At 45.6% G+C, this 14172-nt stretch overlaps 1 protein-coding gene across 12 annotated transcripts in view; it reads right to left on the reverse strand.

Moving 5' to 3' along the window:
- Positions 1 to 1934: 1934 nt before the first annotated feature.
- The window catches only part of CSGALNACT1 (chondroitin sulfate N-acetylgalactosaminyltransferase 1), a 359890-nt gene continuing 347652 nt past the window's right edge, over positions 1935 to 14172 (reverse strand). For all 12 annotated transcript variants that reach the window (XM_073017977.1, XM_073017975.1, XM_073017973.1 and 9 more), the window contains 2 exons: positions 7705 to 7786; positions 1935 to 3838 (listed from right to left, as the gene is read on the reverse strand). In XM_073017977.1, the coding sequence (XP_072874078.1) occupies positions 3549 to 3838; positions 7705 to 7786 (372 nt within the window). In that variant the 3' untranslated portion in view covers positions 1935 to 3548. The remainder of the gene's footprint in view (positions 3839 to 7704; positions 7787 to 14172) is intronic.

Consider the following 14172-nt stretch of genomic DNA (forward strand, 5'->3'; position numbering starts at 1 on the left):
GTCAACACGGAGTGAGGACTGGGAAGAAATGCTCAAAACTGGCTCCCACCAGGTTGTACCAGTACGCCACTGCCTGAAGGAGACCCCCAGTGTATTAGAGAAACTGGCTCCCACCAGGTTGTACCAGTACGCCACTGCCTGAAGGAGACCCCCAGTGTATTAGAGAGCCCAGCTCAGTAGGATGACCTGTGCTGGTCACTGGGCAGTTTAGGGATAGGAACAGAGAGAGCATGCAGAGTTGGAAGGGGCCTCAGGCAAGCCCAAGACTCACTGCTTCCTCAGCAGCATCCTTGAGAATGTGTAATGTGGCTGGGTTCTTGAAACCACTGTTCTGGTACAGCTTTCCTTTGCTAAGTTTAAATTCCAGCCTCCTAATTCTAATGTTTTCGTGGGACCTTCTACCATCCTTCTTTTCTATATGTCTTGGGCAGGCAATGGGGGTATTCTCCTCTAGCATGTTGCTAAAGAGGGCCTCTACCCTTTGATAAAACTGTTTTACCTGAATAAGCTTTAAAAAAGAAATACCATAGTTTAATATCATGCTGTTCCGTCTCCTCATCAGCTACTCTCTGCAACTTTAAAAAACCCAATTCGTAACTGCACAGCCATAAAAAAGAACAAAATAATGTCTTTTGCAGCAACATGGATGGAACCGGAGACTATTAGCCTAAACAAATTAACACAAGAGCAGAAAACCAAACACTGCATGTTTTCACTTCTGAGTGGGAGCTAAATGATAAGAACCCATGAACACAAAGAAGGGAACAAAAGACACCAGGGCCTACTTGAAGGTGGACTGTGGGAAGAGGGCGAGCATTGAAAAACACGTACTGCACTTATTACCTGGGTGACCAAAGAATCTGCACACCAGACCCCTGCAACACACATTTTACCCATGTAGCACATCTGCACAGGAACCTCCTAAAAAGTTGGAAACAAATTCTTCACCACTGTCTTGGGCATCTGTGATATGCAATTTAAACAAGTACAAAAATGGCTGATGAGCCCACAGAGTGCGGCCTGGATGGGGCCACCAGTGAGACACCTAGACCTGCCCAGTGCCACGGTCAAAACATTGGATTGCCACCGCCAGCCTTGTTAGAAATGCATCCTTCTGACACTGGGAGGATATGGGCAAGAGCGTGCAGGTCACTCACCACAAATCCAGCAGACTCACGGCAGAGACAGGCCAAACACATGTCCTCAAGTCACTAGTATCATCAGAGCATAGGAAAAAAAAATACACATTTTTGAGATCAGGTCTCACTCTTACCCAGGCTGGAGTGCAGTGGTGCAATCAGGGCTCACTGCAGCCTCAACCTCCTGGACTCAAGTGATCCTCCCACCACAGCCTCTTGAGTATCTGGGACTACAGGTGTGCACCACACCTAATTTTGTATTTTTTTCTAGAGACAGGGTCTCACTATGTTGCCCAGGCTGGTCTTAGACTCCCAGGCTCAAGTGATCCTCCCACCTTGGCCTCCCAAAGTGCTGGGATTACAGGCATTAACCACAGTGCCCAGCCACACATGACAATACTAAGCACAGAGTTGAAAGGGGCCTTGGAAATCATTTCTCAATTTCCTCTAATGAAAACAGACAAGTTAATGTATAAATAATTCAAGTTTCTCATTATGGTTCTCTTCTCCCTCTAGCCCAGTGATTCTTAACCAGGGGTGATTTCCCCTCAAAGGACTTTTGAGCATGACTGGAGACAATTTGGTTGTCAAAACTGGGTAGGAGACGCTCCTGGCCTCTAGTGGGTATAGGTTAGGGATGTGGTTAAACATCCCACAGGATAGAAGACAGCCCCCCACAGCAAACAGTTATCTTGTCTAACATGTCAGTAGTACCAAGGCTGAGAAACCCTGGTCCATGCACAATATACTGTTTCCAAAAACGAAACAAAATGGCATTCTTACTCCACAAAGCAGTCATATCCACAAATCATATTTTATTAGCTGTGCAATACCACCTTCCATTCATGGCCTGTGTTTTAATTGAATTTTATAAACTACCGGTACAAATCAATACAATGCATTTTTAACACACCAACAGCTTGAATGTTCTTGAAGCTTTTAAACAATGAGTTTACTGTGGGCAAACAGAAGGCAAGGACTCAAATAGATAATTAGCTCATGCATCTGGTGCTGGCTAATAATTTTCACACGAATGTAGAAACCACTCTATGTGAACTGTATTCATTTTTAAAAAAGAGTTTGAAACGGTAATAAAATGCAATTTTCAGAAGCATCTTGGTGATCGAGTAGAACTGCTTAATTTAAAAACTAATTAAGTTACTTCCACCCGGCTTGGGGTGGATGAACATGTAGCAAAAACTTCCATCCCACTAGATTCTGGCAGATGGATTGATCTTTCACAAAATATATGTATTTTCTCCATTTCTTCTTATGGAAGCCAGAGGCCAGGAGGAGCACCCTGCTTTGAAAAGAGATTGTTTGGTTCACACGGTATACTTTGGTTTATTTAAACAGGTAAGAAAGCGGTCCCCACTTCTAAGGGGAAAATGTGGTTTCTGACTTTTAGTTACATCACAATATCACCAGTCTGAATGAGTTTCCTTTTCTGCAAAGCATAAAGTGTCATTTTGCTTTCCTCCAGTGTTCAGTTGCTCCTCTTCGAAAACACTCTTCAGATAAAGTATCTGTATATCTCTATCAGTACAAACCATTCCTTCCCTATGTCTCCAGGCCTGACACTCAGTGCCGGACTGAATCAGCATTTGGCATGTCCTGGGATACGGGATCAGTTTGATGCTTTGAACTGAAAGTTCTCAAACTGCATCTAAAAGGATCTTCTTTAAAAATATAAAAATGTAGGCTAACTTGTGCTCTCTTGTAAGGCTTGCAAAGTGGTAATTAAATAAGCAGACTAACTCACAAGCGAAAAAAAAAAGTGCATTTTTAAATAAAAGAAACAAACGGAGACAGTTAAAAGGGCAACCAAAAAGATAAGCAGATTATGTTTGGTTAATCTTTTTGGGAAAAAAAAATAACACAATATTTACGGTTTCTTTTCTGGTCCATTTGATTTTGCTTAATGTACTCACTAGGATCAGAATAAGCACATCTCCTCTTCTGCCTTCTGATATTTTAGCACTGCTAGAAACAAGAGCCCTGCTGATAGGCTCATTCATATGAGGAGAAATATGCTTGCCTTTCATGCTAATGAACTTTTTACAAAACAGCTCTTAAATCATGAATATTTCAGTGAGCACACAAAACAACAGGTCTCAGTGTGTTGTAAACACCATCAAAACCTCCACACCATTAGGCTTATAATCTCACAAGCATTCTGCCTTTGTCAGACACTTCGCAGGGTGCTACTGGGCTAGTTTTGCAGGCAAAGTGGAGATTTTGATTTCTGTTGTAAAAAGCCAAACAGAGAGAAATCGGAGGCTCTCTTGTCTCTGACCCACGGGTCCAGTTCTTTTGTCGTCCTTTATGGAAGTCTTTTCTTTGTTGCAGCCACTTTCAGTAACTGCAAAAGGAAAGAGAAAATGTCTCCCGCCATCCATCTCTGGGAGTTCATGTTTTTTTGCTACTCGTCTTCTGTTTCTGTTTGCGAAGGTGAGCCTCTATCTCGTGCCTGAACACCAGCATGCCCAGCTGGCCGTGGGACGCCTCGTTCATGGCCTTGGACTGCATGCACATCTTGTACTGCTCAGGGGACAGCTCATCCACGCAGCGCTTCTCATGCCAGAGGTGGAAGAGTCCTCGCACGGGCGTCCGCACCACTATGAGGTTGCTGTGGAGATATTTGCGATAAAGGTGCACATCCTCTCCGCCCCAGCCTTTGATGTCCAGGTCAAACCCACCTGTAGGGAGAGAACACACTGTTCAATCACACTGCACTGGTCTGTTTTGCTTCCCTGAGTTGCAACAAGCACAAACTTTTCATTGAGACATGACTGGGGGGATGCGTGCTTCACCACCACCTCCGCCAAGGTACGAGAGTGTCCACCTGGGTCAGAGGCCCCGGGAATTTCCCAACAAAGACGGCTTTCATGACAGACAGCACCGACTTCTTGAGATGACAGGACCTCCAACAAAATTCCAAGCGTTTGCCTGCACTCGAGAGTTATCAGCCATGCTCATGAATAGCCCCAACCTTGTAGTTAATAGGTACAAAAATAAGATCTAGTATTCGGTAGCACAATAAGATGACTTATTGTGATTATGAATTAGCTATTGTTAATAATTTATTGTATATTTAAAAATAACTAGAAGAGGAATATGATAAATATTTGAGATGATGGGTATCTCCAATGACCCTGATGTGATGATTACACATTGTATGCCTGTATCAAAATGTTGCACATACCCCATAAATACTATTATGTACCCATAACAATTAAAAATAGAGGTTTTGTTTAAAAAAAAAAAAAGAGCTTCTACAGCATCCCCACTTCTCAGCTTGGAACCTCTGAATGCAAATTCTTGTGCTTCTGTTAAGATGTGGCCTTCTCCTGCCATCGCAAACAGAGAAGAAACGAGGGGCTTGCAGTGCGACCGAGTGTAAGAGGGATGTGAGCATGAAGAACTCACATCCCACCAAAGCACTATGCACTTCACAGGCAGAAGGGGTCCGGAAAAGATTCCATCATAGGCTGGTGAAATCAGTCATCTTAAAGGGACTGGCCTCACAGTCAGTCCTGAAGTTGTACTCAAATAAAAATCTCATGTCACTATGTAATGAACTCCTTCATAAAGCCAGTAATGGTCGGCTGAAGTCTCGCTTTGGTAAATTGAGATGCCTCACACCTTTTCTTAACCTAAACCCCACCAGGTCCCAAATGGAACCACTGAAGCCCTGGCCTCTTTTGGTCCTTGTTCCCTCCTCATCTAGAAGGATGGACTTCACTCTCATGAGAAACAGTGAAGTGATTCTCAATACCTTTTCTCAGACCTTCTCCTGCAGCTTTGGTTCCTGCACACCCCAAGCTGTGCTGCCCTGATCAAGGCCATCACTGGAACCCCAAACGGGGCTCAGGGCCAGGGAAGCTTACAACCAAATCACCCACGGGCTGGGTGTCCGAGTGACTGTGACCCCTCCATGGTGGGTAGGCAAAGAACAGTATGTGAATCAGCCATCCAGAATTCGTGTCCTGGTTCCCTTAGAAGCCGCCATTTAACCTCTCTTGATTTTTGGTTCTTTATGCTTAAATGAAGGCAGGTATCACAACAAACTAAGACAAATAAAGGTGGTGCCTGGTTAACCGCAATTGATTTATTATCATCGTTATTATAACTTTATCAATACAAGGTGCACAAGTAAACTAGAAAGTAAGTCAAAAACTGCAAAGGATAGAGTCTCAATGTGACTCAAAGTTTCTGAGGTCATGGCAATGGCCTACTGAGAATGGCACCCTTCTCAGCCTGCTGTGCCCACTTTTAGCTACATCTGTCTTCAGGAGAATCCAGTATATTCTAAATCCAAATTTGATAAATATATGCATCAACACAAAATAATCTTTCCCTATGCAAAGAGCAAGGAAACAGAATTTCTTGAAATGAAAATCTCCAGAAAAATGTTTATTTTGAGACAGAGTCTCACTCTGTCACCCAGGCTGGAGTATAGTGGCACGATCTAGCTTACTGCAACCTCCACCGCCTGAGTTCAAGCAATTCTCCTGTCTCAGCCTCCCAAGTGGCTGAGACTACAGGCATGCACCACCATGCCCAGCTAACTTTTGTCTTTTTTTTTTTTTTTTTTTGAGATAGAGTCTCGCTCTGTTACCCAGGCTGGAATGCAGTGGCATGATCTTGGTCCACTGCAACCTCTGCCTCCCGGTTCAAGAGATTCTTCTGCCTCAGCCTTCTGAGTAGCTGGGACTACAGGCACCTGCCACCACACCTGGCTAATTTTTGTATTTTTAGTAGAGATGGGATTTCACCATATTGGCCAGGCTGGTCTCGAACTCCTGACCTCATGATTCGCCCGCCTCAGCCTCTCATAGTGCTAGGATTACAGGCCTGAGTCACCACATTCAGCCTAGAAAAAAATTTAAATGTCCATTTTGGAAAGCTGATTTGCACATAACCATTTAGGAATATTTCTCTCAGAGATGTCCAAGAATGCCTGCTGTTAGTTGCTGAGTGTCTGCAGGGCACCCACTACTCAGACCGGCATCCCGGGTGCTCTGCTCCTTCCAACAAGACTTGACTTCAACTTTTTTTTTTTTTAAATCTTTAACCTGGTGATTTCCTTGGGGGTTCTGTGGTCCTTGTAGTTCACATCATCTCTGAACAAAACAATCCTGGGGCTACCCCTCATCCCTGATTTTAAAATGAGTAGCTTTAGGCCTTGGACCTGAGGAGGAGTTGCCTAAAAGCCAGCGAGACCAGCAGCTCGTGAGTGGCATGGAGATGGGACATTCCATGCCACCCTGAGGGCAGGGTCCCCCTGACTCCATCCTAGCTCTGGGCCCAGTCTGAGCCCCTGCACCTGAGATCAAGGGTTCTGGACTGTTCATTCATACCCAGCTCATGCATAATCCGCAACTCTATCCCTTCCAAGATCCAAGAGTCAGTATCACTATGGGAACGTGGGGTGGCCTTTCCAAGGGGGACAGGAGGCCTCTATTCTCATCCTGACTCTGCCTCTCACCTGCTGTGAGGCCTGGGAGGGTCTCTTTGCCTTTGACAGGTTTGGTCTCCTCACCTAGATCCCAAGGGCCTTTCCTCTCTGTGCTCTAGAAACCCACAGGCATGTGCATGTGCATGTATGAGTGTGTGTGCATGTGCATGTATGTGTGTGCGCGCAAGTGCATGTATGAGTGTGTGCGCATGTGCATGTATGTGTGTGTGCATGTACATGTATGAGTGTGTGCGCATGTGCATGTATGAGTGTGTGCATGTGCATGTGTGTGTGTGCATGTGCATGTATGAGTGTGTGTGCATGTGCATGTGTGTGTGTGCATGTGCATGTATAAGTGTGTGCGCATGTGCCTATTTGTGTATGAATTGTGTGCACATGCGGACATTTGTGTATATGAATTGTGTGTGTGTGTTTGTGTGTGTATTGACAGCAACTGCACATTCAGTCACAGCTTAAAGTGACATTTGGAATTTTGAAGGTTAGCAGATAGAAATTTGGGTCTTTTCAAGTATGCGTTTTCCCCCAATTCCCCTATTTCCCTCATACCCTTACTGGGAGGCTTAGGATGTTCTACAGGAGATGGCAGAGCAGCCAGGACCCTGCTGGGAGAAGGCAGTGGAAGACTTGCTGCAAAGCTGCCTGGATGCAACAAGCAGCCTTTAATCTCAGATTATGTGTCTTATTTGGGGTGACTGAGAGGTGCTAGTGGAGATTACAGGGGCTAAAATGCTGCCCACTACCAAGCCCCGTCTTGGTCCAGCCCTGAGTCTATGACATGAGGAACAGCATTTGATTTGATTTTTTTTTTTTTTTTTGTAGTGATTCTCTTTAGGAGAATTGTTATGTTGTCCACATTGGTCTTGAACTCCTGGTCTCAAGTGATCCTCCCTCCTCCAGCCTCCCAAAGCACTGAGATTGTAAGTGTGAGCCACCGCACCTAATCTGGAATAGCATTTTAAAATTTATTTTAAGGCAATGGTAACACCTTCCCCACCAGACTCCTTGGAAACCTGACTTGATTCCTTTAAGGTCTGCACAGGCCAGTGGCCTCTGGGTGGCAGTAGAGATGCAGATTTGTCCTACCTATATTGATGAAGTCCGACCGATACTGACACGTCATCCCAAATCCAAAGTCTCTCCAAAATCCAGTTTCCTTCTTTATGACCTGCAAGAAAAGCACTGTCATTTGAGGGGAAAGTTTAGGGTGGACAAAAATAGAATGTTCAAAAACTCCTGTGAGCCACCGTGGAGTGTGGAGCCCATCCCATCACTGATAAACAGCCTCAGCTGGTGCACAAAACACAGATGGATTTGAGTCCTTGCAGACAGTCAGGAACACAGTGCACACACCAGTCCCAAAACAAGGCCTTGTGATTTTTGGCACCTCTGGCTGGAATGTTTCTAGGGCATAGGTATGGAAACATACACACACACACACACAATCAAAAACAAACTGGGAGAGCCAGTTTTTGAGCAGTGCCGTGGAAAAGCCACCTACGTGCCTGGCCCCACACCCGTGCCAGCGAGAACTGGAGGCTTGGGCCCCTCACACAAGCCTGGGCAGCAAGCCAGCAAAGGGCTCAGGAAGTTGAGAAAAGGGATAGAGAACAACTCGGAATTCAGTTGCCCTGGCACAGTCCACACACAGGACTCCCTCAGGGAATAAAAAGAAGTATCTGAGAGACTTCAGTATGTTACCAGCTCTCCAACTCTGCTAACTCTCGCTTGCTGAGGAAAAGGCACTAGAAGTCCAGGCTCTGAAGAAAGACTCCGTCCATTCATCTTCACGCTATTTTAAAACCAAACTGCTCCCAAAAGCATCTACCGAGGTGCCAGCCTGCAGGGCTGTGGAGAGGCCATCCAAGCACTGCCCAGTCTCTTACTCTGCAAGTAAATTTCCAATATATTTGCTGAAACAGCAAGGCTTTTTAAAACTGCATGTGTACATAAATATATATATACACACACACATATATATACACACACACACACATATACACATACACATATTCAGCTGAGAGAACTCGGGGAACAGTTTTGAGATCTTAGTTGTTTTACATAATTCATTCTTGCAGTTAACATGGGATGAAAATGATCCCATGATGTGATGAAAGGACATCCCCACATCCCGTCCTCTGGGGAAAGGCAGAGAGGGTGGCAGCAGGTTCCTCCTTCCCCACTTGGATTTCTATAGTTTTTGTTGGGGACATCTGGTTCTGTTCATCGCTAATTAAAAACGGTACGTGATGGGGGAGAAGCATCAGAGTCTTGGCCCAGTGTGACCACTGGCTGGCTTTTTCATTTCAGGCAGGCTCCTTCACTTCTTCATGAATCTATTTTTTTCCCCCTTATAAAACGAGGGGGTTGAGCTCACTCATCCCTTAGGTGTCTTTCAGCTTTCACATCCAAGTGTTTATCACATCTTCCCTCTTCCTGAAGTTTCACCACAGGCTAATTATGTTTGATAAATGGCTTGCAGAAGGGCTGATGAATCTTAAACGTTCCTTAATTTTGTAATGTATGAAACTCTTACTTTCACTACAATCTATAGGTAGACATCACTTCTACGATGTCACTTACATTCCACAGGGAATGGGGACCTGCTGACACCCTCTCCTGCAACCTGCTGCCACCCTCTCCTGCAACCTGCTGCCACCCTCTCCTGCAAGCATCAGGACTGCCCAAGGAAAGTAAGGACCAAGAGAGGTTCTGTTGGTTAAAGTTATCCCCAGCAAGTATTCTCCAGTTCTACTTCAGAATACAGGACCGTTATACAGCATCTCCCAAATGACAAGACAATTTCATTAGTATCAACTGGAAATATTTTGCAAGGCATGAAAGTCTGGAGAAGTCTCCAAGGAGTAATTTTTTAAAAAATGGACTTTGTTCCATCCCCGCCTTACCAGGTACACAGTTTCTGTTGCAGCAAATGGACTAATATTCCTTCTGCTGGCAATCTAGACAAGTTCCCTAAGCTTATGGGTAAAAATGGAGTCAAAGAGAAGTGCCAGTATCCAATCTTCAAATATTTGGCAGAGGTACACATGGAATTTAAAAAGGAATGCTCCAAACAGGAAAGACAATTGGCCAAGCCTTGGGAAGGAAGACAAGACAGAGGCATCCAGGGACTCTGGGCTGCATTGATGTAGGGCCTTTCAAGGTTGAACAAGGTGAAGGGTGACCCTCACATGGGAACAGTGTGATGGAGGCAATCTGGCTTATGAGCTGGGGAGTGAGCTGTGTAAACATTTATTAAAGTCGGTTTGGAAGCTGGCAAGCCACAGAAAGCCACTATCTGAACAGCTTGTTGAAATTTAGCCCTTTGTGGAAACCCATTTGGTCATGCCCACAGCATGTAATTTCAGGGCAAGACGGAGTTCCCTTCGTCGAGGTTCCACCACCCACAGCTGTGCTGGGCCACTAACTGGAAGGACGCCCTCAATGGCAGTCTGGCAGGAGTGTGTGCCCTCAAGTGCACATCCGATTACGTCATGTTCCCACATGAAGCCCTGCACGTGAGGTTCCCTAATCCTCAGCCATCTCATTTCTTCTTATCCTTCTGCCCTATATAAGGCCCATTCCCCACCCCACCCCCGCCCTTGGATTCTCCATGCTCACAGGTCTCCAAGGCCAGACACTTGCAGTCCCTTCTGCCTGGGTCACCCTTTTCCCACTCACCACTAAGCTGTGTTCCAATGTCACTAGTCAGAGTGGTCGTCCTGACCCTCCTGGCCCGTGTTATGCACCTGCCACCCTAATGCCACTTGCTGCACTGTCACCCTGGTTTATTTTCTCTGTAACAATTCAGGCTTCTGAAATGATCCTGTTGATGTATCTGCTTCTCTGTTTGCTGACTGCTTCAGTCAGCAGCCCTGGTTAATGTAAGCTCAGGACTTGTTCTTGTTCACAGCTACATCTCCAGCACCCAGAACAATGTCCAGCACACAGCAAGTCCTCAGTAAATACTTCCTCAATGAATGAACCAAGAGCAGTCCTAGGGCAGAGATGGTTCCGACCCAGTGGAAACAGACATGCTGCAAGATGCTCGCCAGCAAGTGGCCCAGCAAAGGCCTGGGAAATGCGAGGGTGAGAACCACTCAGAATTCTGTGGCTCTGGACCAAGAGACAAAAATGTTTTCACCTCCCTGGGGTCTAAGGCGGAGCGTGTGACTTCTTAGAAACCTTGCTGCAAGTTGTGAGAAGCTCCACCGTTCTGTTCGAGCATTGACAAGTGATGCACCAATGATGTCGGCTACAACAGAGGAGGAAGGAACCCTAAGATAAAGAGGAGACTTTAAAAGAAAAAACATCTCTTCCTCCTGTTCTGGATTTCACTGATCTGTTTGCAAGTGCTATCCTCATTTATTTATATATTTATTTACTTTTTGAGATGGAGTCTTGCTCTGTTGCCCAGGCTGGAGTGCAGTGGTGCGACCTTGGCTGACTGCAACCTCTGCCTCCTGGGTTCCAACAATTCTCGTGTCTCAGCCTCCCGAATAGCTGGGATTACAGGCACGCACCACCATGCCTGGCTACATTTTTAAATATTTTTAGTAAAGAAGAGGTTTTGCCATGTTGGCCAGGCTGGTCTCGAACTCCTGATCTCAGGTGATCCACCTGCCTCAGCCTCCTAAAATGCTACGATTACAGGCACGAGCCACTGCAACCAGCCTGCTATCCTCATTTTCTAAAATGTCCTCTGATAGCTGGCCTCCTCTCAACTCTCTCTGCAGCACCCACTCCCGCCCTACCTGAGATCCCAGCAGAGCACTGCAGGGCATGAATACACCACAGAAGGACAGTTGTCAGCCCTGCTCTCTCACAGGAAGTTTCCAGAGCCACAGCTCTGTGGGTGATTCACGTGACAGGGATGATTATTTTCTATTAGGACCAAACAACAAAGCACAAATCAGCATCTCTCCCCAAAGATGTGGGAAGGCAGCCGCCCTGCAGCTGCATGTGAGCTGGGGCCGCAGTCAGTGCCTGTCTGGTTTAATGGTGCCGACTTGGCCACTTGCCCATGAAGCAATCTGGACCCTAAAACAAAATAAATAGCAACTGCTCAGACAGAGTGCCTCCTCTCCATCAGAGAGTCTCCCCAGCACCGAGGCTGTGCCTGGCCTACCTTGCATTCACAGCAATGCCCGCGAGCAGGGCCGGCTTACAGGAAAGCAATCCACGCAGTTGCACCGGGCCCCCATACATGGAAAGCCCCAAGGCCTGCTGTCCCTGTTGTGAAATTCGCAATGCTTTTTGAACAGGGGCTCACATTTTCATCTTGCACCGGGCCATGTCAATTACATAGCGGTTTCTGACCTGGGAGGAGCAGACTCCCTGAGCTATGGCGATGCCGGTGTCCAGGCTGGTGTCCCAACCCTGCCCGGGCTGTCCATTCCTTATTATCTGGACCCTGAGGACTCAGTGATCACGCTGCAGAGGGTGCCAGGAGGGCTGCATGCCTTCTTCTTGTGGCCTCTTGGTACGAAGGCAGAATGACTTGCCCAAGATCACTCAGCCAATGCTGCCACGCTCAGAACAATTCTAAGACTCCAGGGACAGTTCCATGTCTTGAGAAATAAGGTATCCTAGAGCCACAGCTTTAAAAGACTCATTTAAGAACAGACTCAAAAGCCATCTCCTCCCAGATGTATTTGCACTTATTCACAATTTGCTGTAAGTCTTTTCTAGGGGTGTGCATAGAAAACACATTGTGTCTTCTAAGGGAATCATACTGGACAAGGAGTCAACCAGGTTCTGCCATTTCCAGGCACCTAATCATCTAAAACTAGATGCCCTTGTTGCCCCCCTGAAGTGCTTTGAGGGCAAAGGATGTATCCCCTGTTGCCCAGCATCCTCAGCCCAGGTGCAGTCACATGGCGTGGCACTCATGTTCCCACCCCTGCCACTTAGCTGTTGCGGGCATCTGGCCCTCAATCCCTCATCTGTGAAATGAGAATATCAGCACCTCTTCCGCCTATTGAGTATTACATGAGATAATGTGGGCACGGGGCTGGATTCTGGAAAGTCTCCATAAATGGCCTCTGTTCATACTAATTTTGGTATTCGGGGGGTGTATGTTTCTTGAATAAATAAAAACAGAATGCAAGGATGCACAGGATGCGCCATGCTCATTCAGCAATTTACAAAAAGGTTTCAACTGAACTGCAATGGTAAAATACTTTCCGAAGGGAGGTAGAGAGGTCAAGGGTGTGACCAGAGGGAGGCGAAGGACAGAAGCCAGCACACTTTGCGCACACTGAGTGGTATCACAAAGTCATCAGATTTAACTGATGGGTAAGACTGCATGGCAGACCAAGATGTGCGCATCGGATGCTATGGGCGTTAGAAATGGTAAGGAGGTGGCCTTGAGGAGCAGTGACAGCCAGGGAGACTGAGCAAGTGTGCTCACCTGGCAACAGGACTGGTTGGGTGATTATGGAGCTGGTACCACGTGCCAGGTTCTGGGGTTTACAGATATTTTCTCTGCGTCCATTTGAGAGTCGGTCTGTAGAGGACAATGAATCCCAACAAGGACTCAGGGCTTGCAGTGCTAAGCTGGAGCAAATTTGCACCAGCTCACAAGGATTGCGTAAATCTCTTCCCAACCCTGTGTTCAGTGACGTCATGCTGGTAGCCTGAAATAAGCCATGGTGGGAGTATTTACACCATGGAAATTGGCAAATGCTATAAATCAGGTCTTCCCCCCACACCCTCTTTTCAGAGAGCAGGTTATTAAATATTTACCAGCACATCTCTGGCTCTGTGCCAAAAAAGATTTCTAAAAACTGAATGAATTTGTGATTCAGAAGCCTGTCTCTGGCAGAAGGTGAACAAAAAACTGGAGTCTAGGGAAGGGAAGGAGGCTAACGATAGTAGTGGTAGGAGGCTTCTGTGGTGACCTAAACAGGAACTGGCAAAGCTTGAACCAGGAATGTGAAACATCTAAAGTTAATGTTTGTTTAAATTATAGTTATTCCTTTCTCAGCAAATTGTTTCTACATTAAAGCACCAGCAAGTTTTATCTCATGGTTTAAACTAAAAATTTAAATATCAGTATAAAATCCCATAGTTTCACTTAATATGTATTACTAATGGTTAATAGACGGAAAAAAACAGTAGTTGAAACGCGCACACACAAACACACACAATCATAAATGTGGTTTCTTGCTTTTGTCTGAAGGCAAAACACTGTCAAATGACAGTGTAACAATCACGAGAAGGAATAACATACAGTGACTAATGTGATTGTATTTCAAAGGCTGCTAGTAAAGATTGTCTTTTGTTTGCAAAAGTAACTTTCATTAGAGCAGCATTCTGTATCTCTGTTCTCCCTTCACCTTTGATACTGATGTATTCCAATAAGGCTATCAAGGATGTAGTAATTAATATATAGATAGAATCTCTTCCAAGACTGAGTCAAAACATACCCTCAGTATAAAGTCATTACTAATTGATCTGTCTCCAACCACTACTTCTAATTTTACACCTTCTCGCCACCTACATAATCCATCTCCATTCTATTACTTTTTTTTTTTTTTAAACGGAGACTTG

The sequence above is a fragment of the Chlorocebus sabaeus genome, chromosome 8 (assembly GCF_047675955.1).
Source record: "Chlorocebus sabaeus isolate Y175 chromosome 8, mChlSab1.0.hap1, whole genome shotgun sequence".
Classification (NCBI taxonomy): Eukaryota; Metazoa; Chordata; class Mammalia; order Primates; family Cercopithecidae; genus Chlorocebus; species Chlorocebus sabaeus.